This window comes from Equus caballus, chromosome 12, assembly GCF_041296265.1.
Source record: "Equus caballus isolate H_3958 breed thoroughbred chromosome 12, TB-T2T, whole genome shotgun sequence".
Taxonomy (NCBI): domain Eukaryota; kingdom Metazoa; phylum Chordata; class Mammalia; order Perissodactyla; family Equidae; genus Equus; species Equus caballus.
In genome coordinates, this window is record NC_091695.1 from 16,579,690 (window position 1) to 16,594,892 (window position 15,203).

At 34.4% G+C, this 15,203-nt stretch overlaps 1 protein-coding gene across 1 annotated transcript; it reads left to right on the forward strand.

Moving 5' to 3' along the window:
• Window positions 1–520: 520 nt before the first annotated feature.
• On the forward strand, window positions 521–1,384 carry OR4C11D (olfactory receptor family 4 subfamily C member 11D). Its single transcript, NM_001391208.1, is given in 1 exon segment — window positions 521–1,384. A coding segment is annotated over 1 exon segment (864 nt).
• The last annotated feature ends 13,819 nt before the right edge of the window (window positions 1,385–15,203 follow it).

A 15,203-nucleotide genomic window follows, 5' to 3' on the forward strand; every position in this document is an offset into this window, starting at 1 on the left:
GTATTTACCAGAAGATATTTTATAACTGGACTACCAGGTTTATGTAATGTGAAAGCATATTAGAATAAATCATTCACAAGTTTTCTCTATTTTTTCAACATGCTTCTAATAGGTCTTCACTGAAAACTAAAGAAAGACATTCAGCTCAAGAAGTTATCCATTCATACTAAAACTCCTAAATCAATGTTTATTATGCCTGAAGAATCATTTAATTTTTCATTATTTATATATTTTGTTGTTTTCATAAACAGTCAGGTAAACATATTGAATAAATCTTTTCATTTCTATTTTATTCAGAGAAAACAACACAGAAGTTGGTGATCACCCGTGGATAAGTGGCACTTCCACAATACAGTACATGTATTTGACCTTCAAATGTAGTATTTATTTCATAATTTTTCTCCTTTGCAGATTACCTATTTCTACCCCACATTTTGCCTGCTTCGACTGAAACAATGAAAATAACAGTGTAACTGACTTCATACTGTTAGGATTGACACAAGATCCTGTGAGGCAGAAAATGGTGTTTGTAATCTTCTTCATTTTCTATGTGGGAACTGTGGTGGGGAATTTGCTTATTATTGTGACCATCAAGTCCAACCAGACGCTTGAGACCCCCATGTACTTCTTCCTATTTTACTTGTCCCTTGCTGATTCGTGCTTTTCAACTTCCACGGCTCCAAGACTAATTGTGAATGCTCTCTCTGCCACAACAATCATATCTTACAATGAGTGCATGACCCAAGTCTTTGCACTACATTTATTTGGCTGCATGGAAATCTTTGTCCTCATACGCATGGCCATGGATCGCTATGTAGCCATCTGTAAGCCCTTACATTACCCAACTATTATGAGCGCGCAGGTCTGCCTCACCCTGATTGTTCTTGCATGGATAGGGTCTTTTATACATTCTATAGCTCAGATTATCCTGGCCTTGAGATTGCCTTTCTGTGGACCCAATTTGATTGATCATTATTGCTGTGATTTGCAGCCCTTGCTGAAACTCGCATGCATGGACACTTATTTAATCAACCTGTTGTTGGTGTCTAACAGTGGGGCTATTTGCTCAAGTAGTTTTGTGATTCTGATGACCTCATACATTGTTATTTTGCATTCACTGAGAAATCACAGTGCAGAAGGGAGGAACAAAGCTCTCTCCACTTGCACTTCCCACATCATTGTAGTTATCTTATTTTTTGGTCCATGTATATTCATATATACACGCCCCCCAACCACTCTCCCCATGGACAAGATGGTAGCAGTATTTTATACTATTGGCACACCCTTTCTCAACCCACTCATCTACACACTGAGGAATTCACAAGTGAAAAATGCAATGAGAAAATTATGGCATATCAAAATTACCTCCGGAACCAAAAAATGAATTGCGGGCCTCAGTTGATTATTTATTGAGTCATGGTTCAACTCAATCTGTACAGATATCAAATATGATAGTGTACATCCTGACTCCCCCATGCAATCTAATAAAATGTGCCTGATTGTCTTACCTTTTTCTGTGCTTCTGCCCTCAGATAGTAGCTCCCCTCCTATCTTCAGCCTCTTTCTCTTCCGACGCTTTCTCTACCTGAGAGCTCAATTCTGCTTTTGCAGATGGTGAAATACACTTCACAACACTGTCTATACTCTGGTTCAATAAGAAGAGAGACACTACACGATCACAACTGTTCAAGCATGTGGGCATCTATAAGTAAAGTGTAGCTAGTTTTCTATGATTAGTAATTCCCTCTTTAGCACCTCAGATAAAGTATTCTGTTTTTTCTTGAACACTTCCAGAGCAAAGGAACTTTGTGTATCAAGAAGTTCATTACATTACCTCATTATTTTTTCTTGAAAAGTTGCATATTATTGAATCAAAGGATTTTTTTATATAATAATATTCTAAAATAGTTTTTCTTAATGTTTTCTTTGCTTGTTAAGATAATTGGGGTTTTATGTATGGGATTTTATAAATGTAATGTGACAGAGACCTTGAGATAGTCAGCTGTTTGTGTGATTGTATATAGGAGCTACAACAGTAGAATCCTACAATTCTAAGAGGTAAGAAAGTAAAATAATGTATGTTGTCAGGACTTAATGAAAATTAAAAATACACAAGAGATACTACCTATACTCTGAGAATGAAGTGTATAGAAGTAGAACCCGGTTTGAAGAAAAAGAAATGTATATTATTTTTTAAAGTGGGATTATGTCAATGAAACAAAAGAAAGTAACATGGACATTAAAGAAATACTACTCTTGTCTATAATTAGTGGAGATAGAATCCATTACTGCAGCAGGAAGCTGCTTTCTTTCTCTATGTGTGCTTCCCAATACAGGGGTAGTACAGAATCATAAGTTAGAATTGCCAATAGAATGTTGGTGCCCAGAGTGGGCAGAGCAGATTAACACCTGTGCCTTGGATGTGAATGCTGGGGGTAATATCATGGACTTTTAATATTTATCAATTTCAGTATACTAAAGTGTATGACAATCTTAGTAACTCTTACAAGATTCCGTTTCATTTTTAATACTGATTCTCCTTATTTAAATGGAAAACCTTACCAATACTAATATTATTCTCCTGTCAAAGATTATTTTAAAATAAATTCATTTAAAATAACACAAGTTTTCAGTTTTGTCACTTCTTTTTGCTTCCCAAAACATTATGAAGCTCAGCGTCTGCACTGGTGTCCCATAGTGGCATGTCGTGCATGAGGAGTGTCATTAAATTAACTCTGAGTGGAGATGTTATGATTCATCATAAATTTACCTAATTTACTTCTCTATAACACCAGCACTGGCAAACACACACATGCACACACACACACACACACACACACACACATACTAGACAGGCTTTCATGGTGATTTGCATCTTAGATGAATAATTGATGGTAGGAGGTATAGAAGAAAAGAAATAAACTAAAATATAATGAAAAACATCAAAACTGTAAAATAGAAGTCAAAGCTACAAAGGGGAAGAAAAATTGGAAGGGTTTGAGTGGTTCAAAAGCACTTTTAGTCAAATTAAAACTGGGAAAATGAAGTAAAATTTTTTAAATTTCTGGATATCATATCCATCCAATAGATGCCTTTGAAGTGATTGCCAGCCCTAAAAAGCACTTCATCTAAAAGAAAAACTATGAATTCTAGTTTTCCTTTTATTTTAGGAACAACTAGTGTCTGATATATGTCCAAAGCTTTCTGGTTATCATGTTCGTGTCTCACAAAAATAGTACAAAGTCATGTTTTCCTATGGAAAATATACGGATGAAAAATCTAAAGGTGAGAGAAATAAACAAATTCCTTGGGGTTGTTTTGCTAAGTATGGTAACCAATGTTTTAAACCACTTCTATGTGTGATTCCAAGTCAGTAACAAACACCTCTATTCTGTATTGTGTCTTATTTCAAATATCTTCGTAAATGGCAGAAAACACCGTAAATATTAAGAAGTTGTTGCAGTGATCATAAACTACACTCATTTTAGCATCAAGGTAGGTGATAGACTGTAAAGATTAAGAGTATAATCTCTGAAGTCAGACTGCGTGAATCTGAATGCTGACTTTAACACTTTTGTTAACAGCTTTATTGAGAGTTTTTGGCAACAAAAATTGCATATATTTGACTTTTACACCTTGATGTTTTGAGATATCTATAATGTGAAAAGATAACCCCAATTAAACTAATTAACATACCCATTGTCTCTACCTAGTTTCCACTGTGTGTGTGTGTGTGTGTGTGTGTGTGTGATGACATTTAAGATCTACCCTCTTTGCAAATTCAAGTATACAATATGGTATTTGTAATTATAGTTTTCATGCTATATATTAGATCTCTAGAACTTATTCATTCTACATAACTGAAACCTTGTACCCTTTGACCAACATCTTTCCATTTCCCATAACCCCTGTACCCTGGTAACCAACATTCAGTTCTCAGCTTCTATGACTTGAGGTCTTAGGGGTTTGGGGAGAGCCTGGGGGTTTTATTGAGGTCGAAGGTGAAGACCTAGGGTCTCTAGAACTCACTGTTCATTGGCAAATTCAGAACATAAGAGAGGCAATTTAAAGAATGAGAAGAGAGAAAAAAAGAAGAAAAATAACAAGAGCCTCAAATAGCCAGTTATCTAAATCAACCAGGATCTCTAAAAAAGGGAGCTTCATGGGGTGGGGTGGAGGCCCACATCCTGGCTCTTTATCTACTCACATGGCTGGGAATATATTTATTTAAGATAGCCTGCCTTGAAGTGGATGCCTTTTTTTTTTCTTCTTAAAGATTGACACCTGAGCTAACATCTGTTGCCAATCTTTTATTTTTCCTTCTTTTCTTCTTCCTCTTCCCAAAGCCCCCAGTATGTAGGTGTATATTCTAGTTGTAGGTCCTTCTGGCTATGCTATGTGGGACGCCACCTCAGCATGGCCTGATGAGCTGTGCTATGTCCATGCCTAAGATCCGAACTGGCGAAACCCCAGGTTTCTGAAGTGGAGCGTGCAAACTTAACCACTAAGCTGTGGGGTGGCCCCTGGATGCTTCTTTAAAATGGATGTGTTGGCAGTCAAAGCTTAAGTCAGGCACTTACATTATAAAAAGAATATGCATATGAAAGATGTATGTATATTTACATATATATCAAATATATGTACAAAAGTATATATGCACACATACACTCATAATGTATTTTCTTTTCTATTTATTCATCATTTGACAGAGATTTAGGTTGTTTCCATATCTTGGGTATTTTGACTAATGCTGCACTGAAAATGAAACTGCAGAAATCTCTTTGAGTTCCTGTTTTAATCCTTTGGATGTATTCAGAAGCGGGATCGCTGTATTATATGGTAGTTTGATATTTAATTTTTGGGGGAACCTCCCTACTGTTTTCCATAGTGGCTGTACCAATGTACATCCCCATCAACAGTGCACAAGCATTCCCTTTTGTCTACATCTTAACCAAAACTTCTTAGCTCTTGTCTTTTTGATCATATTTATTCTAAGTATAAGATGATACCTCCTTATGGTTTTGATTTGCATTTCTCTGATGATTAGTGATGTTGAGCACCTTTTCATGTACCTGTTGGCCACTTGTATGTCTTTGGAAAAATGTCCATTCCATTCTTCTGGCTATTTTTTAATCAGATTATTTGTTTTTATTGGTATTGAGTCATACGAGTTCTTTATATATTTTGGATATTAACCATTTATCAGGTAGATGGTTTGTAAATATTGTCTCCCACCCTGTAGATTTACTTTTCATTTTATTGATTGTTTCTTTTGCTGTGCAAAAGCTTTTTAGTTTGCTATAGTCCCACTTGTTGATTTTTGCTATTTTGCTTATGCTTTTGATGTATCCAAAAACTTTTTCCAAGACTAATGTCAAGGAGTTTTTCCCTATGTTTTCTTCTAGGAATTTTATGATTTCAGGTTTAACATTTAAGATTTTAATACATTTTGGGTTAATTTTTGACAGTGATGTAAGATATGGGCGGAATTTCATTTTTCTGAATGTGGTTATCCAGTTTCCATACATCATTTATCAAAGAGATTATCGATTCTCCATTGAGTATTCTTATCTTTGTCAAATATTCGTTGACCATACATTCCTGGTTGTATTTCTGGGCACTTAATTCTGGTCCATTGATGTGTGGCTATTTTAATGCCAGTCCCAAACAATTTAGATTATAGTGTATGGTATAGTTTGAAATCATGAAGTGTGATACCTCCAGTTTTGTTCTTCTTTCTCAGAATTGATTTGGTTATTTAGGGTCTTTTGTTGTTCCATATTTATTTTAGAATTATTTCTTCTATTTTTGTGAAAAATGCCATTGGAATTTTTGTAAAGATTACAGTAAATAATAGGTTACTTTGGGTAGCATGGACATTTTAACAATATCACTTCTTTCAATCTGTGAACATGAAATGTCTTTCCATTTGTTGGTTTCTTCTTTAATTTCTCCCATGAAAGTCTTTTAGCTTTCCATGTTCCAGATCTTTCCCCTCTTTGGTCAAATTTATACCTAAGTGTTTTATTGTTTTTTGTGCTATTGTGAATGTGATATTTTTAAATTTCTTTTTCAGGTGTTTTATTGTTAGTGTACAGAAATGCAACTGATTTAAGTATGTTGATTTTGTATCCTTCAAATTTAGTAAGTTTGTTTATTCATTCTAAAAGTATTTTGGTTGAGTCTTTAGAATTTTCTACACATAAGATCATATCATCTCTAAACAGATACAGCATTAGTTTCTCCTTTTCAATTTGGATGCATTTTATTTCTTTTTCTTGCCTAATTGCTCTGCCTAGCATTTCTGGTACTATGTTGAATAGGAGTGGTGAGAGTGGATACACTTGACTTGTTCCCTACCTTGGAGGAAAAGCTTTCAAACTTTCACCATTGAGTATGATGTTAGTAATGGATTTGTTATATATGACCTTTATTATCTTGTGGTATGCTTCATGTATATGCAATTTTTGAGTGATTTTATCAATGAAAGGATGTTGTATTTTGTCAAATGTCTTTTCTGTATCTATTGAGATGATGCTATGATTTTCCTCTTTCATTCTATTAATGTAGTATATCACATTTGTTGATTTGTGTATTTTGGGCCATCCTTGCATCCCAGAGATAATTCCCATTAAACCATAGTGTATAATCCTTAATGTGCTGTTAAATTCAATTTACGATATTTTTTGCATCTTTATTCATCAAGTATATCGACCTGTAGTTTTCCTTTCTTGTAATCTCATTATCTGGCTTTGATGTCCGGGTAATGTTGGCTTCATAAAATGAATTTAGAGTACACCTTCCTTTTTAATATTTTGGAGATGATATATCATTGTGGTTTTCACTTGCATTTCTCTGATTAATTGAGATGTTGAGCACCATTTCAGATATGTATTAGCTATTTGAATTTCTTCTTTTGAGAAGCATCTATTTATAACTTTGGCCCATTTTTAATTGAATAATTTGTATTTTGGGTGTTGAGGTACATATATTCCTTATATATTTTCAGTATTAACCCCATATTCAATGTATAGTTGGCAAATATTTTTCCTTTCTGTACGTTGCCTTTTTATGTTGATTTTTATTTATTTATTTGTTTGTTTGCTTGTTTATTTTTGAGGAAGATTAGCCCTGAACTAACATCTGCCACTAATCCTCCTATTTTTCCTCAGTCAGATTGACCCTGAGCTAACATCTGTGCCCATCATTCTCTACTTTGTACATGGGATGCCTGCCATAGCATGGCTTGATAAGCTGTGCATAGGTCTGTGCCCAGGATCTAAACCTGTGAACCCGAGGCTGACAAAGCAGAGCAGATGAACTTAACTGCTACACCACTGGGCCAGCCTCTGTTGATTTTGTTTTCTGTGCAGAAGCTTCTAAATTTGATGTAATCACACATATATTTTTATTTTCATTGCTTTTCTTTTTCATGTCATATCCAAAACAATTATTGTCAAGGCCAACATCAAGAAAGTTTTTCCCTGTATTTTCTCAAGAATTTTATGGTTTTAGGTCTTACATTAAAGTATTAATCCATTTTGAGTTGATTTTTTGTACCTTGTAAGGTAGGCATCCAGTTTCCATCTTTCCCTCTAGATATGCAGTTTTAACGACCCCCTTTGTTGAAGAGACTATCCTTTTCACATTATGTGTTCTTGTTTCCTTGTTGAACATCAGTGGACCATACCTGCATGGGTTTATTTCTGGGTTCTATATTCTGTTCCAAGATGCTTGGCTATTAGGGGTCTTTTGTGGTTCCATATGAATTTTAGAATAGTTTTCTATCTATTTCTGTGAAACACATTGGGATTTTACAGAGATTACATTGAATCTGTAGATCACTTTGGGTATTAATACATTTTAACAGTATTAGTACTTCTGACACATGAGTATAGGATGTCTTTCCGTTTATGTGTGTCCTTTTAAATTTTCATCAATGTTTTATAATTTCAATGTAGAAGACTTCCATCTCTTTATGTAGGTCAATTCCTAAGTATTTATTATTTTTATTTCTAACATGGATTCTGTTCTTAATTTCCATTTCAGGTACTTCCTTGTTTTTCTATTGTAATGCCATTGCTTTTTATACATTGAATATGTATCAACTTTACTGAATTTATTAGTTCTAATGGTTTTTTTGTACAGTCTTTGGGTTTTCTAAGTATATAATCATGTCATCTGGAAACAGAGGTAATTTTACCTCTTCTCTTCCAACTTGGTTGCCTTTTATTTTCTTTACTTGCCTAAGTGCTCTGGCTAGGACTTTCAGTACTCTGTTTAGCAGAAGTGGTGAGAGTGGGCATCTTTGTTTTGTTCTGGATTGTAAAAGAAAAGCTGTCAGTTTTTCATCATAGAGAATGGTAGCTGTGGATTTTTTATATAAAACCTTATTTTATTGAGTTCTGTTCCTCCTATACTTATTTTGTTAAAGAGTTTTTATCACAAAAAGGTGTGGAATTTTGTCAAACACTTTTTCTACATCTAGTGAGATAATCATGTGATTTTTGTCTTTCATTCTGTTAATATGGTATAAGACTTTTACTAATTTTCATATGTTTAACCATCCTTGCATCACAGGTATAAATCTCAGATGGCTGTGGTGAATGATTCTCTTAAGATGCTATTGAATTTAGTTTGATAGTGTTTTATTGAGGACTTTTGCATCAATGCTCATCGGGGAAATTGGCATAAAGTTTTCTTTTCTTGTGTTGTCTTTATCTGATTTTAGCATCAGCAATGCTGGTCTCAAAAATCTTTGGAAGTATTCTCTCTTCTTCTACTTTTTGGAAGAGTGTAAAAAGTTTTGGTATTTGTGGTTATTTGAATGTTTGGTAGAATTCATCAGTAAAGCTTTCTGGTCCTGGACCTGTTTTTGTAAGAAAGTTCTTGATTCAATCTTCTTGTTTGTTATTGGTCTGTTCACGCTTTCTGTTTCTTATTGATTCAATCTTGGTAGGATGTTTCTAAGAATTTATCCATTTCTTTGGGTTATTGTTTATGATAGTCCCTTATGATCTTTTATATTCCTGTGTCATCCATTGAACTATCACCTCCTTCATTTCTGATTTTATTTGTGAGTCCTTTTTGATTCTTAGTCTAGGTGATGCTTTATTGATTTTGTTTATCTGTTTAAGAAAACAAATCTTATTTTCATTGATTTTACTGTTATTTTTCTTTCCACTATTTCATTTATTTCTGCTCTAATATTTCCTACTTCCTTTCTCATGCTATTTTTTGGTTCAGATAGTTAATATGTATTCCATTACTGTTGGTGCAAATTTCTCTATATGTCTGCTAGGTCTATTTAATCTATTGTGTTAAGTCAGCTGCTTCCTTATTGATGTTGTGCCTGGATGTTCGATCTAGTATTGAAGTGGGAGTATTGAAGTGCCCTACTATTATTGTATTGCTCCATCTTTCTCCCTTCAGTTATGTTAATATTTTCTTTATATATTTTGGTGCTCTGATGTTGTGTGCATATATTTTTATAATTGTTATGTTCTCTTGATGAATTCACCCTTTTATCATTATATAATGTCCTTCATTTCCTTTGACCATTTTTGACTTAAAGACTATTTTTTCTGACATAAGTATAGCCACACCTGCTCACTTTTATTTATTGTTAACATTGAGTAGTATTGTGTGTATGTGTATGTGTGTGAGTATATACATATACATAAGGCATCTTATTTATCCATTCATCTGTAGAAGGGCACTTGATTTGCTTCTACATCTTGCCTATTGTGAATAATGCTGCAATGAATATAGGAGTGAATAAACCTCTTTGGATCATTGATTTCAAGTTCTTGGATAAATACCAAGTCGTGGGATAGCTGGATCATATGGTATTTCTGTTTTTATTTTTTTGAGAAGTCTCCAAACTGTTTTCCAAAGTGGCAGCACCAGTTTGCACTCTGATCAGCAGTGCATGAGGGTTCCCTTTTCTCCACATCCTCTCCAACGTTTGTTGTTTTTTGTCTTGCTAACTGTAGCCATTCTGACCAGTGTAAGGTGATATCTAATTACAGTTTTGATTTGCATTTCCCAAATAATTAGTGATTTTGAACATGCTTTCATGTTTTGTTGGCCATCTGTGTATCTTTTTTGGAAAAATGTCTGTTCCTATCCTCTGCCAATTTTTTTGATTGTTTTTTTGCTGTTGTTGAATTGTATGAGTTCTTTGTATATTGTGGGGATCAACCAATGTTGATAAATGATTTGCAAATATTTTATCCCAGTTTTGGGGTTATCTTTTTGCTTTCTTCGTTGTCTCCTTTGCTTTGCAAAAGATTTTTAGTCTGATGTAGTCCTATTTGTTAACTTTTTCTTTTGTTTCCCTTGCCTGAGTAGACATGGTATTTGAAAATATGCTGCTAAGACCGATGTCAAATAGTGTACTCCCTATATTTTATTCCAGGAGTTTTGTGGTTTCAGATCTAACGTTCAAGTCTTTGAACTATTTTTAGTTAATTTTGTGTATGGTGAAAGATAGAGGTCTATTTTCATTCTTTGCATGTGGCTGTCCAATTTTCCCATTATCATTTATTGAAGAGACTTTCCTTTCTCTATTGGAAGTTCTTGGCTCCTTTGTTGAAGATTAACTGTCCATAGATGTATGATTTTATTTATAGGCTTTTAATTCTGTCCCATTGATTTGTGTCTGTTTTTGTGCCAGTACTATGCTGTTTTGATTACCATAGGTGTGTATTATATTTTAAAATGAGGGATTGTGATGGCCCCAGCTGTGTTCTTTTTTCTCAGGACTCCTCTGGTTATTTGCGGTCTTTTGCTGTTCCATATAAATTTTAGAATTCTTTGTTCTATTTCTGTGAAAAACGTTTTTGGAACTTTGATAAAGATTTCATTGAATCTGGAAATTGCTTTAGGAAGTATGGACATTTTAACTGTGTTAATACTTCCAATCCAAAAGCATTGAATGTCTTTACATTTCTTTTCGTTGTCTTCAATTTTCTTCAACAATGTTTTATAGTTTTCAGTGTACAGATTTTTCAACTCTTTGCTTAAGTTTATTCCTAGGTATTTTATTCTTTTTGTTGCAATTGTAAGTGGGATTGTATTCTTAATTTCTCTTTCTGCTACTTCTTTGTTAATGTATAGAAGCACAACTGATTTTTGTATGTTGATTTTTGTATCCTGCTACTTGACCATACTCATTTATTATTTCTAAAAGTTTTTTAGTGGATTCTTTAGGGTTTTCTGTATATAAAATCATATCATCTGCAAATAGTGACAGTTTCACTTCTTCCTTTCCAATTTGATCCCTTTTATTTCTTTTTCTTGCCTGATTGCTCTAAGACTTCTAGTACTATGTTAAATAAGAGTAGTGAAAGTGCACATCCTAGGCTGGTTCCTGTTCTTAGAGGGATAAATTTCAGGTTTTCTCCATTGAGAATGATATTAGCTGTGGGTTTGTGGTATATGGCCTTTATTATGTTGAAGTGCTTACCTTCTATGGCAATTTTATTCAGAGTTTTTATGATAAATGGATGCTAAATCTTGTGAGATGCTTTCTCTGCATCTGTTGAGATGATAATGTGATTTTTATTCTTCATTTTGTTAACATGGTGTATCATGTTGATTGGTTTGTGGATGTTAAACCATCCCAGCATCCCTGAAATAAATCCGACCTGATCATATTGTATGACCTTTTTAATGTATTATTGTATTTGATTTGCTAGTATTTTGTTGAGTATTTTTGCATTGATGTTCATCAGTGATATTGGCCTGTAATTTTCATTTTTTTGTGTTGTCCTTGCCTGGTTCTGGTATAAGGCTTATGTTGACTTCTTAGAAAGAGTTAGGAAGCTTCCTTTCCTCTTTAACCTATTGGATGAGTTTGCAAAGGAGAGGTATTAAGTATTCTTTGAATGTTTGGCAGAATTTGCCAGGGAAGCCATCTGGTCCTGGATGTGTATTTTTTGGGAGGTTTTGGATTACTATTTCGATCTCCTTACTGGTGATTTGTCTATTCAAATTCTCTATTTCTTTTTGATTCAGTTTTTGAAGGTTGTATGACTCTGAGAATTTATCTATTTCTTCTAGATTATCCAATTTGTTGACATATAGCTTTTCATAGTATTCTCTTATAATTTTTTGTATTTCTGAGGTGCTCATTGTAATTTCTCCTCTTTCATATCTAATTTTATTTGTAAAGTATTCTTTCTTTTTTTCTCGGTGAGCCTAGATAAAGGTATTTCAATTTTGTCTGTCTTTTCAAAGAATCAGCTCTTGATTTCATTGATTTTTTCTGTTTTTTTTTAGTCTGTTTCATTTATTTTGCTCTGATTTTTAAAATTTCCTTCCTTCTACTCATTTTGGGCATTGTTGTTCTTTTTCCACTTCCTTTAGGTGCACTGTTAGATTGTTTATTTGGGATCTTTCTTCTTTGTTGAGGCAAGCCTGTACTACTATAAACTTCGCTCTTGAGAACTGCTTCTGCTGTATCCCACAGACTTTGGCAGGTCGTATTTTCATTTTCATTTGTCTCCAGGTATTTCTTGGTTTCTCCTTTGATTTCTTCATTGACCTGATCATTGTTCAGTAGCATTTTGTTTAATATCCACATATTTGCAGCTTTTCTGATTTTCTTCCTGTATTTGATTTCTAGTTTCTTAGCTTAGTGGTCAGAAAAGATGCTTGGTATTATTTCAATCTTCTTAAATTTATTGAGACTTGTTTTGGGGTCTAATAAGTGATCAGTCTTGGAGAATGTTCCATGTGCATTTGAAAAGAACATGTATTCTTTGGTTTGGGGATGGAATGTTTATATATATCTACTAAGTCCATCTGGTCTAATGTGTCTTTTAAGACCAATGTTTCCTTATTGATCTTGTTTGGATGATCTATCCATTGGTGTAAATGGAGCGTTAAAGTCTTCTGCTATTATTGTGTTACTATTTCTCCTTTTATGTCTGTTAATAATTGCTTTATATATTTAGGTGCTCCTATGTTGGGTGCATAGATATTTACAAGTGTTATGTCCTCTTGTTGGATTGTTCCCTTTATCATTATGTAGTGCCCTTCTCTGTCTCTTGTTACAGTTTTTGTTTTAAAATCTATTTTTTCTGATATATGTATTGCTACCTCTGCTTTCTTTTCTTTGCCATTTGCATGGAGTATCTTTTCCCATCCCTTCAGTTTCAGTTTGTGAGTGTCTTTAGGTCTGAGATTTGTCTCTTGCATGAGGCATAAATATGCATCTTGATTTTTATCCAACTGACCATCCTATGCCTTCTGATTGGAACATTAAGTCCATCAATATTTAAGGTAGTTATTGATAAATATGTACTTATTGACATTTTGTGGTTTTTTTCTATGTGTTTTACTAGTACTTCTTTGTTTCTTTCTTCTTCCCTTGCTCTCTTCTCTTGTGGTTTGATGGCTTCCTTTAGTATTATGTTTGAGTTCCTTTCTCTTAATTACTTGCCTATTTATTACAAGTTTCTGGTTTGGGATTACCATGAGGTTCATATATAATAGTTTACATATACAGCAATCTATTTTAAGTTGATGGTCGCTTTAGTTTGACTTCTTTCTAAAAGCTCTATTCTTTTACTCCTCTCCTCCCAGATTTTATGTTTCGATATCATATCTAACCTCTTTGTGTGTGTGTGTGTGTGTATCCACTACTCTCTTATCATTGAAATAGGTAATTCTAGTACTTTTGTCTGTTGACCTTCATAGGTGTTGATCTGCAAACTTTACCTTATTTTTGCCTTTATCAGTGATTCTATTGCCTTTTTGTTTCTGATAATTTTCTTATTCCTATTTGTAGTCTTCTCTTTCCCACTTAAATAAGGCCCTTTAACATTTCTTGTCAAACTGGTTTCTTGGTGATAGACTCCTTTAATTTTCTCTTGTCTAGGAATCTCTTTATGTCTCCTTCCATTCTGAATGTTAACTTTGCCAGGTAGAGTACTCTTGGCTGTTGACTTTTTCCTTTAAGCACTTTAAATATATTTTGCTACTCCCTTCTGTCCTGTAAAGTTTCTACTGAGAAGTTAACTGATCGCTTTATGGGCTTTTTTGTATGTCACCTGTTGCCTTTCTCTTGCAGCTTTTACGATTCTCTCTTTATCTTTAATTTTGGACATTTTAATTGTAATGTGTCTTGGTGTGGGCCTCTTTGGGTTTATCTTGTTTGGTACGCTCTGTGCTTCCTGTACTTGCATGTCTGTTTCCTTCATTTGGTTAGGAAAGTTTTCAGCCATGATATCTTCAAATAGATTTTCTGCCTATTTGTCTCTCTCTTCTCCTTCTAGGACACCTATAATACAAATGTTTCTGTGCTTGATGTTGTCCAAGAGGTCCCTTAGATTGTTCTCATACTTTTTAATTCCTTTTCTTTTATCTGTCCAGCTTGGGTGATTTCCTCTAGTCTTTCATCCAGCTCACTGATCCATTCTTCTGTATCATCTACTCTGCTATTGAGTGCCTCTATTGAATTTTTCATTTCCAATATTCTATTCTTCATTTCTGATTGGTTCTTATTTATATTTTCCAATTCGTTGTTGATGTTCTCACTGTGTTCATCCATTCTTCTCCCAAGATCAGTGAGCATCCTTATGATTTTTGAACTCTTTGTGAGGTAGATTGTTATTCACTTACTTCTTTCCTGGAGTTTTGCCCTGTTCCCTTGCTTGGAATATTTTCCTTTGCCTCCTCATTTTGCCTCTTTCTATGCACTTATATCTGTGTAGCAGGTGAGTCAGCTATGTCTCCTGATCTTGGAGAATTGACCTTATGTGGGAGACACCTATTGAGGCCCAGCCATGTGCTACCCTCTTGTCACCACTTCTAGATGTTCCATGAGTAACTCCTGTGTGGGCTACATGTGTCCTTCTGCTGTGGCTGGGTTACTCCTGCTGCAAGTGCCCAGGCAGGCTACGCTATCCCCTGGTCAGCTGGTTGTAATGCTCAGCTGCATATTGCTGTTATGGACCCTTCAGTCAATTTATTTGGTTTGGTTTGCCCCAACAGTTGGCTGCAATGTCGAATAGCACATTTGTGGTGCAGTTTTTGTGTTAAATGTGTGGTGCCCCATCATGGTTGGTTGATAGGTTCAGGAGCTTACAATTGCTCTAGGCCTCTGGGCTGCACTGTTATTGTCAGCTGTCTCAGGATTACAGCTGAGTGGCACTGACCCCAGGCATGGGAGTACCCAATTCTTTCAGGCTTTC